General features: G+C 42.2%; 1 protein-coding gene across 1 annotated transcript; it reads left to right on the top strand.

The window, feature by feature from the left end:
* Positions 1-96: 96 nt before the first annotated feature.
* On the top strand, positions 97-9,145 carry LOC311050672 (stonustoxin subunit beta-like; the record flags this gene model as incomplete). Its single annotated transcript, XM_084064758.1, has 4 exons — positions 97-115; positions 846-1,375; positions 8,685-8,894; positions 9,071-9,145. The coding sequence occupies 4 exons, from the start codon at positions 97-99 to the stop codon at positions 9,143-9,145; spliced, it is 834 nt and encodes a 277-aa protein (XP_083920884.1).
* Between the last annotated feature and the right edge of the window lie 2,253 nt (positions 9,146-11,398).

The following is an 11,398-nucleotide window of genomic DNA, read 5'->3' on the forward strand; positions in this document are numbered from 1 at the left end:
TCCCCTAAAAGCTGCAAGCTTAAAAAAATCTACAAGCTCATTGTGACGCGTTGCGAGGTTGTAGATGTTTTATTCTCATAGAATGTTCACTTCGGAATGATAAGGTGTGAGGAAGGTGTGTGTGTGTGTGTGTGTGTGTGTGTGTGTGTGTGTGTGTGTGTGTGTGTGTCTAAAATATTTTGAGAGATTTACAATTGGAAAAAGATTTGGGTTAGGATTACACATTTAAATTTGTTTTGGTTTAGGGATTAGAGATGGAGTTATGCCTGATTTACACTTAGTTATGTGCTGGTGTCGTGCACCGAAAAATAGCCGATCTACAAGCTCACAGCGCGTCACAGACGTGAGCTTGTGAGATTGTAGTTCGGCTATTTTTAGGCTTTGGCTCATGGTTAAAAAAAAAGCAAAAATGCATCCTCAAAAATGTGTGATTGTTATTTGTCCATTCTACATAGATTTACATTTTCGCCTATTGTAGGTATGTGTTCAAATGACTGTATGTCCTATTTACATTCAGATGTTAATGGTCTAGTTATTCAGTCTTTTTTAGAATGTAGAGGGATGTCCTGGCTTCAAATATGTCTAGTTTAAAATTTCTCGGCGCTTCCATTGTGAATCTACTTTGAGTATATGCCTCAACCCCGTGACGGCCAGGCTTTATTTTAGTTTGGGGGTGTATAACTTTATATTTCAATGTCACCACTTTTGCATCCATTTCATGTATGGGAGGCTATAGAGATGAAGAAAAACAATGTTCTGTTTGGTTCTACCTCTGGTACAGCCTTTTTGGCTGTTTGTCACTGCCCTAGATGTTTTTAATGTTAATTGTGTGTTTTTTTCATCAGATTTCCATCGTCTCACACTGGACACAAATACAGCAAACAGAGGACTTTCTCTGTCTGAGAACAACAGGGAGGTGACACGGGGATGGGTTCTGTATCCTGGTCATCTTGACAGGTTTGATGGACATTATCAGGTTCTGTGTACAGAGGGTCTGACTGGACACTGTTACTGGGCGGTAGAGTGGAGTGGATGGGTATCAATAGCAGTGACTTACAGAGGAATCAGAAGGAAAGGACAGGGTGATGACTGTCTGCTTGGATTCAATGACAAGTCCTGGAGTCTGGAATGTAGAGATAGTCACCATGGTGACAATTACACTGTCATTCACAATTGGAGTAAAACTGTCCTTCCTGTTCGTCCCTCTGACTCCAACAGAATAGCAGTGTATGTGGACTGTCCTGCTGGGACTCTGTCCTTCTACAGAGTGTCCTCTGACACACTGACACACCTGTACACTTTCCAGAACACATTTACTGAACCACTCTACCCTGGGTTCTGGGTTGGACCTGGTGACTCAGTGTCTCTGTGTGAGGTTAGACAGTGTGTGAGGACAGACAGTGTGTGAGGACAGACAGGGTATAAGGACAGACAGTGTGAGGATGGTGTTTTACCCTATAAAATGTAATTTCCCGTTTATTTTGAACTTTTTAATGTATATATTACTCATAATGAAACCAACACTATTGTATTTACATTGTGCCAATGTTACATCAATTAATACAATTCTGTTAATAAAAAATCACACCCCGTGTGAAGTGAGTGGTGCCTTTGAGTTAATTTCATTAACCTATATGAACTACAAGAACAATGTTAAATCCCTCTCCATTCATTCCAAGGTGGTGGGGCTTTAGCAATTACAGCCTGTACAGCACCTACCAAGTTTGGGAAGTTTAGCATGCTGGTAAATGGAGTTGTGGCTGTTTAAAGCCCAGCCAATAGGAACACAGAGGGGGCGGGGCTTAAGCAATTACAATTAATTCAAAGGCCAGGAACAAACATTTTGCTAGATTGTTACCTGTGGTATTTCACATAGCAGCACTCATTCTCATCCTCTTTTGGCATGCTGATTATGCACCGACGTGGAGCGGAGGTCTATTTCTTGTTTCAAATGTTTTCAAAAACATTCTTGAGAGCAAAGTTTAGTTGTAAATGGCATAGTGTTTGTTTGTTTACATGGCTGTCATGTTGGATACAACATAAAAGCAGTGCAGGTTGATATGAGCAGGTGCTCTGAGTCCTAGACAGCGGTCTGTTATTGAGCTTATCGGTCATTATCCAGAAATAACACACCACTGTATTCAGCGATTGACCAATCAGAATCAAGCATTCAACCAAGACGTGTGATATGTGAGCATAACGGTAGCCTTCTTTACTGTTTTTTATTTTACAAACCAATACATACTGCCTATTATATTGTACACAGACTACAGTAGGATGATACGATGAAAGATATTGTGATCGACAACAACGTTGATTCTGTCTTTTCAATAAATGGATATTACCTTTACATAGACAAATATTTCATCACAAAATCTGTCTGCTGTGTTCGCAGTGGCCTAACTTTTGGCGGAGTATCATCAAGTAAAAGATCTAAATCAGGGTCTGATTCAGGGTCAAATAAATGGGCATTAGCGGCTATAGTTTCTTATTATAAAGTGTCATTAACTGGAAAAAGTAGTCCTATCCTCTGTTGCTATGGTTGCATTATGATGCTATGCACTGAAAAAAAGAAGAAGCACTTTCTCTAAGGGGGTGTGGCATTTGGGGGAGGGATTGAGGGTTGGGGGTGGAGCAGAGGTGATGATTGACAGGCAAATCTGTAAACTGCAACCTCTGCTGATTTCTGACATTGCAGTTGAAAAGGCTATAGAAATCAGAGAGAAAGAAAATGCCATGGCTCACTGGAGTTGAGTTTTCAGTTAAAACATTTTAATACACGTTTGAAAGATAGACAGGAGGGATTTCAGAAAAAAGGCCTTCTATAAGGAGGTTAGAGGCATTTGGGGGTAAAAGTTGGGAACAAGGCCATTTTACATAATTCAAGGGTGCTGAATCAGAAAAACACTGTTCCCAAGCAAAATTCTTAGTGCTTAACCTCCTAATTTGCATATCAAAATGGCTGCTGATTTTGAAGTATTTCTTAAATAACTCTATAACAAAGCAATCAAATCTGACAAATAAAGTGTATATATAGTTATATTCTGAGGGTCAGACAATGTGTGGAAGGTATTTATAATGTAATAGATTTAAATAAATGTAAATAATGTAAATACATATGCAAATTAGAGGCCACTATTACAGAAAACGGTTTCGTACTTAAAGTGATCCATCCGCATCCCTATCTGTATTTTTACCATCCAGCCACAGAACTGGTACTGATAACTGAACACAAACTACTTTCAACACAACTATATAGAGTGGGATGGGGATGGCTATAGGTACACTTAGATGGCCAACAGGGAAAAAAACTATTGGTCGTGCACACACAAACTATTGCCCGTGGTTAATCCCAATGGTCTGAGTATCTACAGGGCTGACAAGGGACTAGTACAGCCTAGTACAACCTAATAGAGCCTAGTACAACCTAGTCTTAACTAGTCCAGTCTGTTCCATGCTAGTATAGCCTATATCGCCGTCCCCTAGTCTGTTTCATCAAAAGGCTGGACTAGGCTATGGGTGTACTAGGCTTTACTGTTGTAGACTCTACTGGTCTCTAATAGACTGTTTTAAATTCCAGTAGGCTGTGCTGGTCTGTACAACGCTATATTAGGCTGTACAAGGCAGATCTGTACTATGGTCTACAAAGGTTCATGCAAAACTATTGCTCGTGCACACACAAGCTATTGCCCGTGTACACAGTGGTTAGTCCCAATGGTCTGAGTATCTACAGGGCTGACAAGAGCCTAGCACAGACTAATAGAGCCTATTAGAGTCTGGTACAGCCTAGTACAGCCTAACATATCCTAGTCCAGCCTTATCAGTCCTAGCATAGCCTTGTACCCCCTCCCCTATTCTGTTCTCTCAAAAGGCTGGACTAGTCATGGGTGTACTAGGCTGTACTATACTAGATTCTACTGGTCTATATTAGGCTGTTTTAAGCTCTAGTAGGCTGTGCTAGGCTGTACTAGGCTCTATTAGGCTGTGCAAGGCAGATCTGTACTATGGTCTACAAAGGTTCATGCAAAACTATTGCTCGTGCACACACAAGCTATTGCCCGTATACACAGTGGTTAGTCCCTATGGGTTGAGGATCTACAGGGCTGACAAGAGCATAGTACAGCCTAATAGAGCCTATTAGAGTCTAGTACAGCCTAGTACAGCCTCATCTATCCTAGTCCAGCCTTATCAGTCCTAGTATAGCCTGGTACCCCCTCCCTATTATGTTCTCCCACCAGGCTGGACTAGGCTAGACCTGGGTGTACTAGGTTTTACTGTACTAGTCTCTGCTGGGCTCTAATAGTCTGCTTTCAGCTCTAGCAGCCTTTGCTAGGCTTTACTGGGCTCTATTAGGCTATAGAAGGCAGTACTTTACTTTGGCCTACAAATGTTCATGCAAAACTATTGCTCGTGCACACACAAGCTATTGCCGTGTACACAGTGGTTAGGCCCTAAGGGTTGAGGATCTACAGGGTGGACAAGAGCCTAGTACAGCCTAATAGAGCCTATTAGAGTCTAGTACAGCCTAGTACAACCTAGTCTAGCCTAGTCCAGCCTGTTCCATACTAGTATAGCCTATACCACCCTCCCCTAGTCTGTTCTCCCAAAAGGCTGGACTAGTCTTGGATGTACTAGGCTGTACTGTACTAGACTCTACTGGTCTCTAATAGGCTGTTTTAATCTCTAGTAGGCTTTGCTAGGCTGTACTAGGCTATATTAGGCTTTACAAGGCAGATCTGTACTATGGTCTACAAAGGTTCATGCAAAACTATTTCTCGTGCACACACAAGCTATGGCCTGTGTACACAGTGGTTAGTCCCTATGGTCTGAGTATCTACAGGGCTGACAAGGGACTAGTAAAGCCTAATAGAGACTATTAGAGTCTGGTACAACCTAGTACAACCTAGTCTAGCCTAGTCCAGCCTGTTCCATGCTAGTATAGCCTATAGAAATGATTTCATGTGCATGCCATAAGCAATGCACAACACGTCATTGCAAATGCCGGAAATCTGGGTTACGATGCACAGCCATGTGTGCATGTCAGCAACAAAGTGATGATCAACCTCCTTGTATGAATGTGTTCTAGTGTCTAGACTTTCGTTCAACAATGGCCAATACAGTATCTTTAGAGTACTAAACCGTTATTTGTTATGGGGGCCGCTATTTTGCATATTTCGGAGTAGGCTGATTATTATATTATATTATATTATATTATATTATTATATTACTTACAAATTCTTTACTCACATTGTAGAAAATGTATATAGACACTTCATTTGTCAATGTTGCTTGCCTGGCCACAGAGTTATTGAAGATAAAGGTGCGAATTTGCCAATTTGGCAGCCATTCAGATATGCAGATTAGAAAAAACTAAAAAACTAAACATTTAGCATGGGGAAAAAGTATGTATTTTAGATGTCCTAAGGATGGCAAAAATACAGATAATTAGAAACAAAATAAGGGGGATGCACATGGACCCGTTTGAGTACTACGGTAAATCGTTTTATGTAATGGTGGCCTCTAATTTGCATATTTATTTACATTTATTACATTACAACTACCTTCCACACATTGTATGACCCTCAGAACATAAATATATACACTTTATTTGTCAGATTTGCTTGCTTTGTTATAGAGTTGTTTAAGAAATACTTCAAAATCGGCAGCCATTTTGATATGCAAATTAGGAGGTTAAGCACTAAGAATTTTGCTTGGGAACAGTGTTTTTCTGATTCAGCACCCTTGAATTATGTAAAATGGCCTTGTTCCCAACTTTTACCCCCAAATGCCTCTAACAATCACATATTTCAGAAATCCCTCCTGTCTAAGACCATGATAAAGACTTTTAATGTGTTGTGAAACTGAATGTCATAAAACCTTTAAAGACGAGTGCTGTGATTTTCAGTGATCCCCCCCCCCAACACATAATCATCAGGTATTATGGTTACATGGGGTAGGGTAGGGTAGAGGTAGGGTTATGTTATTTAATTCTTATTTTTGCGTGATTTTACCGATTTATGATTAAAAAAAAAACTTTTTTTATTTATTTTTTCCATATCTTTGATTTTCGGGACATTGCTCTGCTTGTGTGGGACGCGGGACAGAGGGTCCAATTTCGGGACGGGTGGTCACCCTAAGGTTGGGGTTATGTTATTTTGCCTAATCTTACTGATTTAATATCAAAATACTATTTTAACATTCATTTTTTATTATTCTAAATGACTTGGGGATGAGTAGCCCTGATCACCTCAAGGCAAAACACAGGCGTCGAGCCAACTGCCAAGTAGGAGTAATATCAATTTTATTTTACCCACCACTGGCTGTTTCAAATAATGAGCAGAGCAGAGGAATTGAGCATCAACCATCTACGATTATCAATAGCTAATGTAAAGTATAACAAATAGAAGGTTTGGCACAGAGACGTGTGAGTTTTGTTCAGAACATGAAGTTTGCTTTATATTAACTTAGTAAACTTACTCATCACTGATGCAGCCGCACTTGGAGTTGGTTTGTTTAAGAGGATAGACAGACACTAATAACAAATATAATGCACCTGAGAAACTTTGGTCAACTTCATTATGTACTTGCATAATACATGGTCTTTTGGACGCAAAAAAATACCTACTCTACTTGGATCTGATGGATAGGGTTCTGTGCAGACTGCAGTCCATTTGGAAACTTGGTTGGACCCTACCTGATCGTAGTGTTACTCCTGTCAGTCCATTCTCCTAACATCAGAATGGCAGCTGCTAAATCCTCTGATCTCTTATGACCGTAACATTCTCCATATCCTCCTCTTCAATACCTTTGGTTTTGGTGAAACTACCCCCCAACTTGGAAGCACCAGGAGGTTGTTTGTTTATAATTATACACTACGAATCATTGGATTTGATGATAAACTCCCGTGGTCGTTAGTTTGAGTCGGCGGGGGTCTATCACTCTCTGCTTCTTTTTCCTCGGTAGCTTTCACCGTTTTAAAATACTTGCTTAAATCTGCACACTTTGCAGCTAGCACAGATAGCTCTTGTATCCTCTCGTTGTGTTGTTGAGCTCTTTTCCCGAATTCGACTTCTAAACAAACCGGTGAAAATATGTTGGATGTTGCTGTGTGGCCGGGTACAATACAAGAACGCATCGTCCCAAAACACACTCGCCCCGGGTATATCCGGTGGCCTCGGCCGGTGAAAAAAGTTGTCTCTGGGGCACGGTACGTGGCTGACAATGGGATTATTAACTGGTGCCATTGTCCCCAGCCGCAACTAACCTCATGAAGAGATAGGGGTGAGTTAGATAAGATTGACTTAGGCAGTTAGGGCTAGTTAGGGGACGCTCCTGAGTACTCAACCAAGTGTATATCAGTGTGTTAGTTAACTTCTGTCCATTGTATTCAAGTGATTTTGATAATGGATCAAATTAAAGATTTTTTTGTGGCTCCATCTGAGAAATTGGTAGATGGATGCACAAAGGAGCAAATCTATGAGATGCAGAACACTATAAAATAGACATTGGGGATAAGAGACGTAAACCAGAGACTTTAAAAGCAATATTGATAGTTAACCTAAAGGATTTGGATGTTTTACCGGGTGGTGAAAAGGGGGAGGGAGGCGGCGCTGCGGTGCCGTTGCCGAACCAAAGTATGCAAGCACAGCTTTCTTTTGAGCAACAGAAGGAGCTGATCTTAATACAGTTAGAGATGGATAGAACCAAGCAACAGACTGAAGTGGAAAGGTTAAGGCAGACAACAGAGCAGGCAAAACATACAACAGAGCAGGCAAAACTTAATTTACAGAGGGAGAAGTTGGAACTGGTAAGGACCAGAAGCTGTTGGTAGGTGAAGTAGGTTTATCGTCTGGACAGCGCCCTTTTGATTTAGTGAGCAGTTTGCGCTTAATGCCTAAATTAAACGAGAAAGACCCAGATTTTTTTTCCCCTTGAGACTGGCATGGTAAAATCTGCTGCTCTTAAAGCGTACGAGATGGTGCCTGAAGGTTACCATCAGAGATTTAGGAATGGCAGAAAGGATGAGAGACGGTCATACTTACTGTAGAGTTTTCACGTGAACTGGTCAACAACTTGGTGGCGTATGGTTGCAGGTGGGAACACCTGTGAAGGCTTGTGTGATTTGATGATGTTAGAGCAGTTCAAAAATGCCATTCCAGCTCGTATAGCCACGTATATTACAGAACAGCAGGTTAAGACTGTAGCAGAAGCAGCCGCTTCCCAGTTTTGACGCACTGGGAATGGGTACCGCGGGGTTCCCAAATTGCGCACCGGGAGAACGCTGCATCCAGCCATCATTATAACGCACCCAGCCATAATAATAACGCACCTTCCAAAATCGAGGATGGGAAAAGTAGGGCTGCCCGTGACGACGAAAAAACATGTCACTACTGTGGCAAGAAAGGTCACATAAAAGAAGACTGTACTCACTCGAACAGAGGAACAAAACGCACGGGAACATGAAGTCAGCAGCTGCGCCGGTGTCAGTGGTGCCGCGGTTGGTAAGTTCTCTACATGGGAGCGAAAGGAGTCTCGGCGATGTAGACGAGGCGTACCGTCCATTCGTGGAGAGGGGGTTTGTCTCCCTTGTTGGGTCCAGTGTAAAAGTACCTGTAACAATTCTGCGGGACACAGCGGCACTGGGCACATACGTGCTTGATTCTGTTCTACCGTTTCCCTCAAAGTCTGCAATTGGGGATGCCATGTTGAGCCGTGGTATGGGCATGTCCATCATCTCTTCTCCTACACACAAACTCGAACTTGACTGTGGACTTGTCCATCGTGAGGTGGAGGTGGCGTTGCGCTCGGCGTTTCCGATGGCTGGGTTCGATGTCCTCCTGGGAAATATGCATGCGGGTGGCCTCATATCGGCCAAGGTGCCACCGGCTCCACTGGTGAGTTCTGTTCCGATTGTGGGCAGTGAGCCAGGCGAGAGCGAGCGGAATTTTCCGCAGGTATTTGCGGCTGCGGCCATGACGCGTGCCGGAGCTCGTGAAATTGAGCGTGAAGAGGTTGAAAATTCGGATGCCGTTTTTTCTTTGTCTGATGTGCCTATTTCTGTGTTTCCCAGACAGAGCTGGTTGCAGAGCAGCAGTCCGATCCGTCCATCAGAGGCCTGTTTGAGGGAGTTCTGAGCTCCAGGTGAAACACTCTCAGTTATCAGCGTACCATGCTCAAAGTCAGGGGGCGCTAGAGCAATTTCACTAAACTTTGAAGTCATTGCGGCGGGCATATTATACAGAGTTGAGCAAAGATTGGGAGGAGGGCTTGTCCTGGTTACTGCTAGCTGCTTGTGAGGTGGTGCAAGAGAGTACCGGATTTAGTCCTAACCAGTTCGTTTTTGGCCATATAGTTCGTGGTGCACTGCTTCATGACAACTTTAAGCCTCCTGACCCACCCAAAAATCTAATTGACTTTGTTACTGGGTTCAGGCAGCGCTTGTATGTAAAGCCAAAGTGCCAAATGGCAAATGGCTAAAGAAAACTATAGCGAAGACTCAAGTTAAAATGAAACGCTCCTATGATCGGCGGGCTGAATGCAGGGAGTTCAGTTCAGGCGATCAGGTGTTGGCTCTTTTGCCGATTGTGACGTCCCCTTTTCAAGCTAAATTTACAGGTCCACACAATGTTGTGGAAAATAATTCAGAGGAAAATTATGTCATTTCAACTCCTAACCGTCGTAAACCTACTCAACTGTGTCACGTAAACCTGTTAAAACCATATTATGGTCGGGAGTCTGGGGAGATTCTACCTGTGTGTTTGGCGGCCGGTGTGGGTCCTACGTCTCAGTCGGTGGCAGCGGCTGAGGCCGAGGACACCAACACATTTGATGAGACGTTGGTGTATGGCCGGTTGAAAAACACTGAGACTCTTAATAGTTTAGACAACCTATTGTGTCATCTCCCCAGGCCTCGACGTTCAGAGTTGGCTGGTTTAATTGGTATAGTTTCCCAGGTTTATTTGGTGATACACCCTCACAAACACATCTCATTGAGCATGACATTGAGTTGACTGATTCAAAACCCATTTGTCAGCGTTTTTATCGGGTCTCTGCAGACAAACTCCGGGTATTGGATGCAGAGGTCCGGTATATGTTGGAGAATGGTATTGCGTCACCATGCATTTTGGTTCCAAAGTCTGACGGGTCATTTCGGTTCTGTACAGATTTTAGGAAAGTTAACAATGTGACAAAACCAGATGCCTTTCCATTGCCCAGAATGGATGATTGCATTGATCAGGTAGGGTCTGCAAAATTTGTCAGCAAATTTGATTTGTTAAAGGAATATTGGCAAGTCCGACTGTCAAAGAGAGCTTGTGAGATCTCATCCTTTATTACTCTGTCCGGTCTCTATTCATATAAGGTCATGCCATTTGGATTGCGAAATGCGGTGGCAACGTTCCAATGCCTTATGAATAGGGTTGTTGGTGACCTCGAGGGCTGTGCCGTCTATTTGGATGGCATGGTCGTGTATAGTGATAATTGGGAGAGTCACATTGTACGTATCCACTCTCTCTTTCAGCGTTTGGCTGATGCCCGGTTAACAGTCAATCTTGCTAAATGTGAATTTGCTCGTGCAACGGTCACGTACCTTGGTCGTGTGGTCGACCAGGGGGAGGTCCGTGCTGTGCACGCAAAAGTCATTGCTGTCGAGAATTACCCTCCTCCCGCCACTAAGGCCTAGGCTACACGTATATGGATCTTTTTCTAAACGCACATTTTGGTGTGCGTTTGGGCCTTTCAGCCACACGCAAACAGTGTTTTTGGCTGCTAAAACAGAGAATTTTGTAAACGGATAAATAAGTGAAGGTTTTCCAAAAGATCCAGTTCAGTGGATCTGTGTGGACACGTAATCCGGAAGTTTTGAGAAACGATGACGTCATCGCGCATTCGCACATGGTCATTATATAATAATAAATAATAATACTACATAAACACCGTACCGCTCATGGTCATTATAATACCAAATGGAGAGATAGAGAGAGCAACACTTACAGTCTATGAATCAAGCCATGCTCATTTATGGCAAAATAACTATAATTAATAATAAGACAGTGGTGGAAAAAGTACTTAAATGTTTTATTTGAGTAAAATTAAATACAATAAAATAAATACTCTGTTACAAGTACAAGTCTGGGTAATCAAAATGTACTTGAGTAAAAGTACAAAAGTATTGGCATCAAAATATACTTAAAGTAGAAAGTATAGGCTACTCATGCAGAATGTCACGTTTCACAAGGTATCATATTCATAAAATGTATCAAAAAACTTTTTAAAATTGCAGATCTACAAGCTAACAGCATTGTATCGCATCGACAGGCGTTGTGAGCTTGTAGATCGCCTATTTTCAAATAGCCAAAGTTTAAATAGGGTTGAAGTGGTTAATGTATGTTTTGTATTA

This window comes from Gymnoscopelus microlampas (genome assembly GCF_963454915.1).
Source record: "Gymnoscopelus microlampas genome assembly, chromosome: 8".
Lineage (NCBI taxonomy): Eukaryota > Metazoa > Chordata > Actinopteri > Myctophiformes > Myctophidae > Gymnoscopelus > Gymnoscopelus microlampas.